General features: G+C 31.0%; 1 protein-coding gene across 1 annotated transcript; it reads left to right on the forward strand.

Annotated features, from left to right (window-relative positions):
- Positions 1-5,023: 5,023 nt before the first annotated feature.
- LOC136997300 (uncharacterized) lies at positions 5,024-12,882 on the forward strand. The gene is made up of 7 exons (XM_067347897.1): positions 5,024-5,313; positions 6,967-7,071; positions 7,312-7,829; positions 7,916-8,254; positions 8,434-8,584; positions 8,670-8,818; positions 9,503-12,882. Exons 2-7 carry the CDS (start codon positions 6,996-6,998, stop codon positions 9,842-9,844), a joined length of 1,575 nt encoding a protein of 524 aa, XP_067203998.1. The 5' UTR covers positions 5,024-5,313; positions 6,967-6,995; the 3' UTR covers positions 9,845-12,882.
- Positions 12,883-15,943: the final 3,061 nt, after the last annotated feature.

A 15,943-nucleotide genomic window follows, 5' to 3' on the forward strand; every position in this document is an offset into this window, starting at 1 on the left:
TCAGTAAATAAAAGAATGCAAAAATTTTAAAGGACAATAAACACAATAATTACAATAAACTACAAAATAACAATTTTAGCAATCTCTATTAATTATACTGAACGATATTTAGTCGAACATATTATAAAAACTATGTATGTACTTCGACATAAAATGTAATTATAAAGAATTATAGCGTTCGTATCAATTTTAACTGCAATATAATTACAAAGAAATTTACAAATTTTTTTTCTAACGTCTAACGCGATTAAAAATTCTTTGTGATCATCCGAGAACCAAGGATGTATAATATATGTGATAGTTAACAACAAAAAAGAGCTATTAATAAAATTCTTGTCGGTACGTCTCTTTCGTAATTACCAAGTAACACTCTGCCAATACCAAATTACACATTAAACAGATGTTAATTGAACAAAATTTGATTAATATCAGATAAAATAATTTTAGTTTAATTATAAGAAAACTTTCGATACTATCACTTTGATATTAAAACAAAGATAATTTGATCTTTACTCACCAATACATGTTGCGCAGCAGCGGAGTTGTCGTTCTCTCTTGATTAGCATAGTTGATCTGTAAAATACGCAAATAAATCAAGATTATAATTGCATTCAAAATAATGAATATTTACAACATTTTCAACAAATGAACGAATTATTATTTACCGTAAAGTTGCTCCGCCGGCGCCCGATGCTCCTCCTAAGCCTCCTCCTCCTCTCAGTGGTCTATAAAGTATTCACACGCGATCGCGACGCGAATATGAAAAGCGCACGTCACTTTAAACGGCACTCCGCGTTTTATATTACTGCGAAATTACAGCGGAACGATGTTACAATAATCATACGATATTTTAACCGACACTCCCGACGCGTATTTTGTCATATTAGAATGAAAGTTAAACTCGAATATCGTTCATCGCACGGAATACGCGTTCGACGCGCTGCCATGTACGCAACAGGTAATGGTAGAAAGGGGGAGGAAAGTGAAAGACTGTAAGAAGTAATAAGAATTGGGGGTAGTTGAGGGGGGTGGGGGGAATAACGCGTCGATACGCGAACGGTCTGCCTCGCTTATGTGCCGCCGTGCGAATAGTAACAATTCAGGAGCAAGGATTCATTCGTATAAGGTCGTGTCCAGTGATGCCAATTCGAGCTCGCTGGTACCATGGGTACCGTAGTGGAGGGGATACTCACCGTGTGCTCGCCGAGCAACACGGACATGTGACGTCAGCGATTTCGCTTGTGTGGGTATCCCCTCCTCTACGGTACCCATGGTACCAGCGAGCTCAAATTGGCATCACTGGTCGTGTCGAAAGATTCAAGTGTGATTTCGGTGTAGGGGAAAGGAATGTGCGTGCCGATAACGCGTGCGAGAGAGAAAGCGTGGAAGTGAGGGAGAGAGGACATAGAGCTCATAGGCTACAGAGCGTATGTAAACAATCCCACCAAACCTTCCCTTGCCGTGAGTGAAAGAAATTCCTAATATGATATATAATATTTTGCACTTTACAAGATATTCTTTTTGCATTCAGAATTTTAATTTCGATAAATAATTTACTATTTTATTTTTTGCCTTCTATCGTATTTCGTATCGTGTCGTATTTTTAAAATTTTTTTTGTAGATTTGGTAGCGTAATCTAATATAAAAATTAATTTTACTTGATAAAAATTCCGCGTTTTGAAGCTCTTTGAGCGCTTTTTTATTTCATATTGTAGTACAAATGAATAAATATACGAGTAAAAATTAAAGATAAATACTCACGTAAAATAAATAAATGTTACAAAATACAAAATATCGTTTTACGAGAACACTGCTGCCCGCGCAATGAATTTCGATCGAAATAAATCTTTCGAAATACGCGATTTAATCGATGTACATTCCCGATGCGTCTCGACTTACATAAGAACAAAGACTATATAATTTTTGATATCACACGGATACATTCGGCATTCTGTAGAAAACAACGAAGAGTATTTGTAAGAAATAATTGTATCTCATCAAGGCAGAGAGAGTGATTTCGGAGGTTAACTGTAATGAGAGAGATACAAGGATGACCAGAATTATTACTGCCGTCAGCATTATTGTCCGCCGGAAAACTACTCAATCAAAGAATAATTATTGAGAGCTCCTCGACATGTGTGTACAAGGATCTAAGAAAAAATAAAATTGCAAGATGCGCATAAGTCAATTTAAAACTGTTTACAATTTGTTCAGTATGAAACCTAGGATCCGTTGAATTATCGTGGTTACTTTTTATTTGAAATAGAAAATTAATTCCTTGTTAGTCTATCTATCTATCTATCTACGGCACTACAGTCCTCAAAAGGTCCCTGGACTCAGAGAGAAGCTTTCTCTATTCCTCTCTATCTCTGGCTCTCGCTCTCCAGTTGCGCACTCCCATTCATTTCTTTATTCCTTAGGCGTGGCCAATTTCGTTTCCGATTTTTCCAACCATTCCGAAGCCTCTTCTCCTGTCTGCTAATGATGTATTTTGGTGGAGATAGGTTATCAGCCTATCGTCCAAACTCCAACCTGAAGAACCAATTGTCTGCTTTCCTTTGTCCCCTGACCATTCACCGAGATCTAATGCTCGGCTTCCAGTTAGGGTTAACACCACCACCACGAGACGGCGGGGCAGACCAGGAAGGAGAGGTGTGTAGCTTTATTTCTTGGCAGATCTGCCATTCGGTGCACTTTACTTCCCATAATGGTGCCATTCCTTGTTAGTAAAAAACAAAATTTATGAAAAAATATGTATGAACTGTCGATACCAAAAAGAAATTTTATCAATAACTGTTACTTAATTGCAGAAAGAAAAGAAATTGATAGTAATAAATTAACATAATTATGAAAAAAAATATAATGTTAAATCAGTGCACAGAATTAATTGAGCATTTGAATCGATTTTCGTACGTGTTTTTCATTCCTCGCGCGCGCCGTTACAGCTACAGCCAATGCAGTCGAACACATTAGAAATAGCGTTATCGAATTAATAAGTAAGTTGTTCTCCCATAAGAACATCGATTACTTAAAGTTCAAATCTCGTGAAATTAATAATGTATCATTGAAATATATATATTACTTATACAAAATACATTTTTCTTAATATTTATTGGTATTGTATTGAATTACGTATCTCATTATTGGATATTTCTCTAATTCTTCAATGCCACTAAAAAATCCTTATTGCACTTATGAGCGTGTCACATGGCCAGAAGTGTATTACGTTAGAGTAATGTTAGAAGTGATTAATTTCCTATATATTTATTAACTTAATATATTATTGCTAAATATAAATTTATTAATCCTTAATATTTTTTAACAACAAATTTTATTGAACAGAATAAATGAGAAAAAAATATCAATTGTTAACAATGTCTGTCGCAATATGTATAAGTTTATTTAATTACTTTCATTTCTTCGTTCGATTTTCATTGACACTGAATTTTAATGTAACTGGCAAGACATTACAAATGTGCATAAAACAACAAATTTTTATACCAACTTTGATTATCAATTTTTAAAAATCAAATATCTGAGAATTAAACTTTTACGTTTTCGAACAATGTTATATATCATACATATTTTGTGGTGAATTACATTTGATAAATCTATATCTTAAACCGTTATCGTACATATCACTTTTGAACTTTAAGTTTTAACAATATAAATATTTATACATATACGTATACACTGTTAAATGTAAAGGAGTTAAATTTAAACCAATTTCTTGAGTAACATTTTTTTAACTAAATGTTTAGTTAAATGTGTGTCAAAGTTATTATTTTAACATAAAATATATAGTTAAAAAATAACTACCTCTACTCTGTGGTTAAATTGCTTACTTTCAAAAAAAGCAATTGAGTCATTGAGTCCGAATAGTAAACGCCATTACACACAAAATTCCGTAGCGACGTAAGATGCATTCATACTCAATTATAATTAATCGATTTCCTTACGGTTACGTCGCTACGGAATTCTCTGTGTGATGGCGTTTGTACATGTTCGTAACAATTTAAACATGAATTGTGAGTTTCATCTTGGCATTGATCTAAATCAGTGCTCGGAATTAGTCTGAACATTTCAGCCGATTTCCGTGGTATACGCCTCCTTTCCTCTCCTTACCGCGCGCGCCGCAGCCGCTAGGGCCAGCGCCGCCGAGCGTTAGGAGCGACACTATCTGATTATGAGTGGGTTCTTTTTCCTATTTATTAAAATTTAAAAAAATGTATTAAAAGTTATTAAAAATAAATTTTTTATTTTTAAATTTATTAAGTGAAAATATTTCAATAGATTTCCACGTCACCCATGAGATACTAATGCTGACGCGTTTTTTTTTTAATGGTTTCCCCCGTAGACCTATTCCACTAAAGATAAAAATAAATTCTTAATTTAAAAAAAAATATATATGTAAAAGAGATTTTCTTAATTAGATTTTCTTAGCCTTTTATGAGAATGAACAATTGATGCAATAATGTAGATAAAAACCACTTTTTGAAAAACGTGTCAGTATTAGTACCTCATGGGTGACGTAGAAATCTATTGAAATATTTCCACTTAATAAATTTAAAAAAAAATTTATTTTTAATAAATTTTAATAAATTTTTTTAAATTTTAATAAATAGGGAGAAGGACCTACTCATAGAACCTAATCAGATAGTGCCGCTCCTAACGCTCGGCGGCGCTGGCCCTAGCGGCTGCGGCGCGCGCGGTAAGGAGAGGAATGGAGGCGTATACCACGGAAATCGGCTGAAATGTTCAGACTAATTCCGAGCACTGATCTAAATGTATATCAGATACAAGAGTACGTCGTGCTTCTGGATGTACCCAATAACATGAATAATGGTTTCTACACACAGGATAATGCTTGCCGCGCGGCAAGACGCGACGCGGTAGCCAATCAACTTATAACTTTTCTATAAGAGCAGAAAATTGATTGGTTACCGCGTCGCATCTTGCCGCGCGGCAAGCATTATCCTGTGTGCAGAAGCCAATAGCGGGATAACTTACACATACGCAAGCCACGTACATGTGAATACATGTGAGTCACGCGACTCATTTGTTCATAGCTTGCGCATGGCGCGATACCTCTCCATCGTGCTTCTTGCTTCCAGCATCTGACTACACTGCCGCATCGATACGGAAGCGATAGTTGTCGTCGATTTTTGTGATTACAGTGTTAGTGAGTGAGTAAGTACGTGTACTTTGATCGAGTGCTAATATCGGCTATAAGATCGGCTGTTTTGCCGTGCTGTTCTATTGAACTAATTGTAAGATCGAAGGAGAGAGCGAACAACAAGGTGTCTACAATCGGTGAGTTTGTCTAATTTTATCTGTTTTTATCTTCTTTACTTCTTATAAATTCTTATCTAGAAGTGAATTTTGCTTTGTACAAATTTCGCGAGGGCCCTGTGCTGTCACGAGGTCTATGTTTAGAATTGGTGCTTTCCATTTAGCGACACAAGTCGACACAAGCATCATTCTATCTTTGATGTTGAAAAAAGACAGAATGTTTGTGTCGACTGTGTTGCTAAATGGAATGCACACAATAATGTTTTGCGTGTTTCTTTCGGATTTTCTGCTACGACGAATAGAGGAACGTCGCAGATCGTTTCTTTTTTTTTTTGGTTAAATTCTGAGTATTTGCCGTAATAATTCTTTTTAATAATCCTATTTGATAATTCTGTTTTTTTCGTAATTTATTTTTCTTTTAAATCAGATAATATTTTTTGTATTACTCATTCAGCTGTTCGTCTGCTTTTGCGATTATTTTCTGTTGCTTATTATTTTTTTTTTTTTTTTTGCTTATGATTGAATTTTACGAATAAATCATTGTTTATATTCTAACAAAATAACTATGAGAAATAAAGTGACTATTAACTTTATTTCAATAAAATTCTAAAAAAATTGTTAATTACGATTATCTGCAATAAAAAAATGTTTAATGTATTACATTTATGAGTATATATTTAATCATATATTTCTTGTTACAAATGTATATAAAAAAATATTAAATATTCTCAGCATTAGTACGAGATACATTATTTGGACATTAAAATTCGACAAATTTGGACATTAAATGGGTTAAATTTTTATTAATCCGGATAAAGCATCTTTGCTTCTATTTAAGACGTTAAGACAATTAAGCTTCTTTATTGACATAAATAAAAATTATAATGATTATTTTTATCGTATTATATAATTTTTAGAGGTACGTTTTCTGTAAACTGTTAACTGATAAATAACAAATTAATTACAAATTTAACAAATAAGAGCAAAACATGTAAAAAAATAAGACAGCGAATATTATGAATATTTTTTAACAAAATTCAATTTAATTCTAACTCCCATCTCCTGTTCGACAATGTAAGCATTTTTTTTTAGATAAATTTGCCTCAAATATTTGAAAATTACTAGAGACATATCATGTTCACGTCACACAAAGAAATTATAAAGAATTAATCTAATGATATAAGAAAAGTATTCGATTTATGCGTTTACATTTATCTGTTCAGCATTTAAATTAAATCAATCATACACTGAATACACTCGATATTAGAACAGAAAAAAATGATAGAAATCATAATAATATTTTGATATTACATTGGTTGTAATCATACGTAAATACATATACATTTTGTAGCAAGTGTTTCCATTTTTATATACTGATAATTATTTAAAACAAATATGCACAATGATTATAAATTGTACAAATGAGTAAATAACAATATTTATACGCTTTTATTTCTTTTTTGCTTTGTAAAAAAATTTTTATATTTTCGAAATTTCTTGAAATAAATAGCTATAATAAATAATAAATAGTTAAGAAATAAATAGTTATTTTATTTCTCGCAGAGCATATCAGATAGAATACAAATTAACACAATAAAAAAATATTTACATTTATTATATATTTTAATGTTTAAACATTTTTATTAATTATTAATTTACTCATTGAATATCCAGCTACGTTATGCAGATTGTTTAAAAAAATAATGGCTGAAGCCACAGATTTCGTATCTAAAAAACTCAAAGAATGGGGCTTTGGAGATTTTATAAACAATTTTCATCGTAAGTGTCATAAAATATGTTTAACTGATGTTGAAAATTGCTATATTTCATATTATGCTATTGCAATAAATAGCTTATTTAATATTGCCTTTATGAGGAATTTTTTTATTATAAGTCCTAAGCATTCCTAAAGTTTGATTGATAGGATTATATATAGCTATATTTCTTGTACAATAATATTATATATTAAAATAAAGTAAATAAAATGTTATGATATTCGTAAATTACTTTTTTTAACAGAGGAACAAATTGATGAAGAATCATTTAAATTATTAGATGTGGATACAATAAAAGCTCTTATTCCACCAGCTGGTCCACGATTAAAATTTACAAAGCTATTTAATGAATACAAATCATCATTGGAGGAAGTGCTATTGGACATAACAATACCTGTTGCTATAGCAGAATCAACTTCATCAAATTCATTTTTATCATCTGATGATTCTGTTGCTTCTTCTGTACAAACCTCTGCTGCTTTTTCTGCACAAACATTTGTTGCTTCTTCTGCACAAACATCTTTTGATTTAATAGACTTAGATTTGAAAGAAATATTAAAAAAAAAGTACCCAGATATTTTTCATCAGCTAATAGAAGAGAAACAGATTGGTTGGTGTGACAAGCAACGAATTAACCGATTATTTGTTTCGGCACTTACTGATAAATATGGACCTTTTCCAAGTAAAGCACGAAAGGCCAATTTGGCACAGCTAATTGTACAAGAATTTCCATCTCTGAAAAATCACGAAGGAAGTGGCTATGTAAGAGGCTATATATAAAACTTGTGAATTTTTTTCTTTTCAAGTTATTGTAGTATTATAATTGCTGAATTAACATTTATATGTAGGAACAGTGGTTCTGTGAAGGTCGGAACGGAAGTGCATCATCTGGACTTATCGAAGCTCGAATTAGAAACTGGAGAAAACGTCTTAGTCCTGGGGATAAAGCAGTATTTGGAATATGCAAGAAGAAACTGATTCATGACGAAGAGATAAAAAAAAATATAGTAATCAGTCAAGATGTTCTACAAATGCAACAGTGGTTGAAAGAAAACTCCACACCAAAATCTATCATACTTGAACGTATGCGTGATACTGCAGCTGCAAGAGATATTTTTATTTTTCATGAAAAACATACTCTTACGGAAATTCTTGATGCATGGCCTCGTTTATTGGATATAGAAATTGTAAATACACAAAATTATTTATATTACTGCTAAATATAATTTATTTAACAGAATATAAACAGATATATATATATATATATATAGAGAGAGAGAGAGAGAGAGAGAGAGAGAAAGAATAAAAAATATATTGAGAGCAAGAGATATTTAAGTATCATCTTTTATTTTTATTTATTTTGTAGATAGATGCAGAATTTGTACGACATTATTCGCAACAACAAGGAGATGCTCTCTGTAACGAGTTTGGGTTGCTTTCAGATAAAATAATATCACTAGCTAAAATCTGTGGTCGCACAGCAGCCGAAAAGTTTGCAAATGAATTAAGTGCACAAGGTTAGTAAAATATATGTTATTTCTTTAGTATTTTAATTATTTTAAAATAATTGTAGTATAATTTGAATATAATTTTCAAAAATAGATTCTGATCAAATCATAACTGCATTGCGACTGCTTCCGTTTCTTCTTCCTCAAACGGCATTTGTGACCAAAGAACAGGGTAAAAAAGAAACAGTTAGAATCAAACCAACTCCAAAGGTTTCCAAGTTACATTTCATCGATGTTATTCCTGTGAGTATTGTAACATAAACTAACAAAAAAGCCGCTAGTGTTGCATTCCCGTACCTCCTATACCAAATGGCAGAGCAAACTGAATCGAATAAATCGAATTTTCTCTTTGATCAATGCAAATAAGACACAAAGTTCAAAAGTAATTAGATGCAATTAGTATATTACGTTTGTTATTTTTTTTATGTACAATCTTCGAGTAATTGTAAGAATGTTTGCTTTCAGAGTGTTGATTTTAAAAAGCTCAAAATATCTGATATTTTGTGATATTATACATCTATTTTTGTGTGCATATTACCTGTTTTTATATAATAATTACTATTTTTAAATTGTATATTAGTTTAGTTAACGTAGCATGCTATATTGAAAAATATTGTGTTATAGAAGCATGCAATTAGCAAAGAAAATCTAATTATAAATTTTGATTACTATAATTATAAGTTTGTACTTATATGACGCAATTTTTTTAAAAGGTATTTTTATACTTTTAACAAAATCAGAAAAAAATATGGATATTTTTACAATAGTCTGAAATGAATAATTTTTGTAGTATTCCTTGTGAAATTAGTTGATTTTTGGTTGATGAAAGTATTAATCTTAGATGTAGCTTCAGAAAAATGTAAAAATTTTATAATTAATTACTGTTAGTTTTAGTTTATGTATTAGTAAATTTTATATTTTTTTCAGGAAGCAACAAATTTAGATTACTATCTAGCTAATGATCGTTTGGGACCAGATAAACGACGAAAACAACCGTTCATTCTACTCACCGGAGAAGAATCTCGACCAACACAAGTATTTATTATTATTGAAAATCATGCCATTAACGTGCCAACTGTTTTGAAAGGTGTAGACTTGTGCTTTAAAATTCATTTTATCTGTGATTTAGATTATTCTGAATTCTGCAAGAATGTGTGGTATTTTTTAGATGTTATGTTTTATAAAACTGCCACTCTTACTGAAAAACATATCCCAGCTTCTGTACGAGAATTAAAAGCACAACTGTTTAACGTTTCAAAACAGACATGAAATGTCCTAAGTGTAAACAAATATTTTATGAAACCGAAGCCTTACGTAGGCATATTCGTTTCTTTCACGGTATTAGAGATGGCGAAGTTATTGTGTGCACTGAAAATAATTGTTTCCAGATTTTTACGAAAGTATTTAATTTTATTCGGCATTGTAAAATTTCTCATAACAGTGCAAATAAAGAATTAAGAATGGTTTCTACTAATAATTTTGTAACTAAAAATTTAGGAACAGAAACTGTATGTATAGAAGAATCTACACTTTCTTCTGCACATGCATGTACAGAAGAAAGTGTAGATTCTTCTATACATACAGTTCAATCTTGTGATAATAACAATATAGTAGAGAATACTATTCAAAGAGTTATAGATATAGCAGCTCAGCACTGCATACATTTATTGGCACAACCAAATCTTTCAGTCACTACTGTAGTAAGCAGTATTGAAAAAACATCAGACCTTATGTCATATTGTATTCTTTATTTGAAACAAAGAATAAAAGATGCATTTATGGAAAATATTTTTTCAGATGAACATAATAATATATTACATGAATTTGATGTATTATCACATGTTTTAGAACCTTATTCTACTGTATCAAAGTTACATAATGTGGTAAAAAATTGGCCAACTTACGTGGCACCAATAGAAGTTAAATTAGGAGTGCGTTATAAAAATAGGTATAAGTTAGGTAAGATACATCTAATACCAGTGAAAGAAACGTTCCAACAAATTCCGTTAAAAAAATTGCTCATAAAATTTTTTTCTTCTAATGGCGTTCTAAAGACTGTAATGCAATATAAACAAAGAGCCAAGAATGAAATTAATGAAATGATTAACATACAACAAGGTGCTTATTACAAAAATCACGAAATTTTGTCCACTGGCGACAATGTGATAGCTTTAGAGTTTTATATAGATGATGTTGAAATTACAAACCCTTTAGGTTCAAAAGCTGGAATTCATAAAGTTGGCCTTGTTTATTTCACGATAAAGGATTTGCCTCTTACATATATGTCTTGTCTGGATAATATCTTTCTGTGCAATATACACTATGCCGTTGATGTTCAAAAGTACGGCTATAACAAAATTTTACAGCCTCTTATTAAACAATTAGAAGAATTAAAAAGAGATGGTATAATAGTTCACGAAAATGGCATTGAACATAATCTAAAATTTATTTTGTGGCAATTTACTGGAGATAATTTAGGGATTCAGAAACTGTTTGGTTTAGTGGAAAGTTTCACTGGCAATTATTATTGTAGATTTTGTACTTTGCATAAACGTGATATGAATTTATGCACTATAGAAGTTTCTGCGAAGTTTGCCAGGACAATAGAAAATTATGAAAAACAATTAACAGATGTATTAAACGGAATTAAAACAGTTTCTGACACCGGAATTAACGATACATGTTGTCTTAATGTATTAGGTTATTGGCATGTTACAAAAAACTTTTCAGTTGATTGTATGCATGATATATTAGAAGGATGGGGATCATTAGAATTGCGACTTATTTTACGACAGTTTATATTAATTGACAAATTCTTCACTTTATCTCTTCTAAATGCTCGTTTAAAAAGCTTCACTTGCGGTTCTTGTGATATTAAAAACAAACCGACTGCATTAACAAGAGAACAACTGAATAAGCCTGGTGGTTCGACTGGACAAAGCGCGAGTCAAATGTGGTGCTTCATTAGAATATTGCCTTTACTCATAGGTGACAAAATTCCAACAGATAATAATTATTGGCATTTATATCTCCTTATATTAAATATTCTCGATATTGTTATGGCACCACGTATATCAATAAGTGAAACATTCTTATTGCAAGAGATAATTCATGATCATCATAATTTATTCTTATTCCTTTTTCCTGAGCGACGGTTGACACCAAAACAACATTTTCTCGTGCATTATCCCCGACTTATAAGAGAATTAGGTCCTCCTATCAGATATTGGAACATGCGTAACGAAAGCAGACATTATAATTTAAAAAAAAATGGCTGCTTCTAGTGGTAACTTTATTAATGTATGTAAAACGCTCGCAAATAGGAATCAAATTAAACAAGCTGCAATTTTAGAAGGGATAAAGTGTTTTGGAGAATCAGCTAATATAGCAATGTTAAATTCCACTACTACTACAAAAGTGGTTTTGCTGGAAAACCACAAGCTTTTCTTGGAAGAAGCATGTCATACGGATAATTTGATTGCTGATTCAATAATTACAACTGCAAAATCAGTAAAAATTCGGAGTACAATGTACAAAATTGGTGACGTTTTATTAATTTCGTTTGATGGAAATTTACCATTATTTGGCGTTATATCTCAGATTGTATCTTCGTCTAATATTACTGTATATTTTTATTGTCATTTATTTTTAACACTTGGTTTTGAAGATCATTTTCATGCTTATGTTGTGCATTATTCAAAAAAGTATATATATGTAGAGAAATCAGCGTTGTATGATTTTCGAACTTATTGTGCACGTAAGTCATTTACTGTTCATGATGAAAACTATTATATATGTCTAAGAAATAAAATATGTTCTACCAAAGATATATGATATAAGCTGGAAAATTTATATAACGTTGAGCGTTATGCAACGTCTACAATGCATATTTTAATAGTGTTTTATATAAATATATGCCTGTATGTATTTTGAAATATAACTGAAATTTGAAATATAATATGAATCTAATTAAACTATTACCGTATATTTACTAACGATAAGAATAATAATTACATTTAATCCATATTTGAGTACCTTTTAACACATGTTATAGGTTAGCGATATTAATAAATTAAAACAATAAAAAGTCATTTTTTATTAAGTCAAAGGTTGAAATTAACACATGCACGTAGTAAATAATAAATTAAACTTGAGTCAAATTTAATACATTTTTTGAATTAAATTATTTAACTTTATTGTTTTAGTCAAATTAACAACATATTAAGTAGGAGCAGTGGCGACCTATAGGGGTGGTTAAAAATGACTCAAATATGGTGAAATTTAACACAACAAATTTAACAGTGTAGCAAAGACAAAATATACACGTATAATAGATGTCACACTATACGAAAGATATTCCTCATGCGCCAGTTCGAGTTATATTCGCGATCATATCAGGTATACCGAATGCGACAGTGCTAATACGTGTAAACAAATTATATAATTAATATTGTAAAATTGAAGACTCTAAAAAAATAAAATGTTTTCTTTATTGAATTTCGTGATAATAATCTTACTAAATAAAACATACGCGCATATCACGAATGATATCGAAACAATATTACTGCCGGCATCGAACCCGACAGACGCAAAGGAGGTATGTACGTTTTATAGAATTTTTCTATTTGTTCTCGACCGTCATTATTCGAGAATTATCCAATTTTTTTCATAACTGTCATTCAATTTACAGATACCAATAACACTGAAAGTTTTCGGACGATTGATTCAACTGAATCTGCGGAGAAGTGATAGAATTGTATCGCCTGTGTTCAAAGAATGGAAATATAATGCGAAAAGCGTTACACAGAAATTGTTGGAATTAAACGTATCAAGTCATTGCTATTATTATCATGAAAATCGTATCAGTTCTGCAGCCATCAACTTTTGTCATGAACATGGATTGGTCAGTAATATTATATGAAAAACAGACAGTTTAAAAATTTTTATGTTTTTACTTGTATACTGTAATACTTTTCATTTTAAATACAAGTATGGCACGTAAAAAACAATATATGTTTTCTAAAAGTAGGAAGGATTTATTATTGTGGAAAACTACACGATAGAGATTCGGCCTTGGAACGAGTTCACGTCTATGTGCTTAATCGACGATTTTAGAGAAGAAACTAATCTTTCTTTTGGCAAACCTCATTTTATTAAAAGATTAACGGAATATTTTGTTGATTCAAATCTTTATCATTGGTACGTGTTTAAACAGAAACGACGTCACGTATGCAATGCGCAACAAAATTTAACCGTAGAACTTGCCATTTTCGTTGACGAAGCAGCATATTATACATACATGTTGATTGTGGAGCACAATGACGATAAGCTACAGAATATGATATTAGACTATGTGGATCGTATCCAGGCTGCCTTTAATCGTCCGAGTTTGGATGTTTTTATCAATATTACGTTAATACATTTAATTATGCTCAGAAAACAGCCGTCAAATTTGCCAGTTTCTGACGGCAACGCTGGCCAGCTGCTCCCTTCGTTCTGTGCATACGCGAATTCTCTAAATTCTCCGGACGATAATAATCCGTACCACTGGGATATTGCTCTTTATTTAACCGGAGTAAAACTTTCTAAAAATACTATAGTACAATATGAAAATCATTACGAAGTAGTAAGGAATTATAATATTGCAGGAAAATCCTATCACGATGGCGCATGCTCTACGCGTTTTTCTTGCGCAATAGTAGAATTCCGTGATCCATCGATAATTACATCATCTGTTGATGCTATTTATGATATCGGCAATCTGTAAGTTTTTTATATTAGTTTTACAAATAAATTAAGAATAAATTATATTTTATAATGGAATTTATGTAATTGTACAATTGGACAATAGAATCAACAAAAAAAGTCATTTTTAAGAAATGTTGTTCTTTAATTATTTATTATGTAAACTATTAATAAATTATTAAATTTTAAAAATATTTCAATTAAACACTGCAAAGTAATACATATATTTAAAATTAATAAGTTATCTGTTCAACAGTTTAGAATTAACACAAGAGCAAAGTTCTAGCGATTTAGAAAGGAACATAACATGGTCGGAGGATAGTCGTAACAAAATAAAAAACTTCTGGAAAAAAAAATATGTTTTAGAGATCAAGCAAAAACGATGATCTCTAAAAAGAAAACCTTTAAAAAAGAAAACATCGACAATGATAACACGCGACAAAATTTAACTATAGAACTGGCCGTTTTTGTCGACGAAGCAGCATATAATATGTCCATGTTAATTGTGGAGAACAATTACGTAAAGTTACATAATATGATATTAGACTATGGGAATCGTATCCAGGCTGCCTTTAATCGTCCGAGATTGGATGTTTTTATCAATATTACGTTAATAAGTTTGATTATTTTGAGAAATCAGCCGTCAAATTTGCCAGTTTCTAATGGCAACGCTGATGAACTGCTCTCTTCGTTCTGCACATACGCGAATTCTCTAAATTCTCCGGACAATAATGATTTGTATCACTGGGATATTGCCCTTTACTTAACTGGAGTAAAACTTTATGAAAATGTTATGGTAAAATTTAAAACGCATTACCGAGCAGAGAAGAATTATAATATTACGGGAAAAGCCTACCCCAATGACGCATGCGATCCGCTTTTCTCTTGCGCAATAGTTGAATTCCGTGATTCATCCGAAATCACATCATCTGTTGATGCCGTTTATAAGATCGGCAGTCTGTAAATTTTGATATATTAGTTTTGCGTATAAAATAAAAATAAATAATATTTTATAATAAAATTTATTTAATTGTACAATTGTACAATAAAATCACTAAGTAAACAGTCATTTTTAAAAAATTTAATTCTTTAATTGTTTGGTATGTGATATTAATAAATTATAAGATATTTAAAAATATTTTATTTAAACGATGCAAAATCAAAGATATATTTAGGATAAATAATTTTTCTGTTCTACAGTTTAGGATTAACACAAGAGCGAAGTTCTAGCAATTTGGAAAGGAATATAACATGGTCGGAGGATAATCGTAACAAAATAAAAAACCTCTGGAAAGAAAAAATATGTCTTAAAGATCAAGCAAAAACAATGATTTCTAAAAAAGAAAACGTCGATAATTCGCGAAAGAAATTAACCATAGAACTTGCCGTTTTCTTCGACAAAGCAGCGTATCATTTGTACATGCCTATTCTGGACAATGATGAGGATAAGTTACGGAATATGATACTAGCATACGTGAACCAAATTCAAGCTTTGTTCCATCATCCAAGTTTCGGTGCTTCTGTTGATATATCGTTGGTACGATGGAAAATTATGGAAAAACAACTGTCAATTTTGTCAAATTTTGTCAGCAAAGAAGATGGATTGTTCTCTTCGTTCTGCGA

Source organism: Linepithema humile, chromosome 1 (assembly GCF_040581485.1).
Source record: "Linepithema humile isolate Giens D197 chromosome 1, Lhum_UNIL_v1.0, whole genome shotgun sequence".
Classification (NCBI taxonomy): domain Eukaryota; kingdom Metazoa; phylum Arthropoda; class Insecta; order Hymenoptera; family Formicidae; genus Linepithema; species Linepithema humile.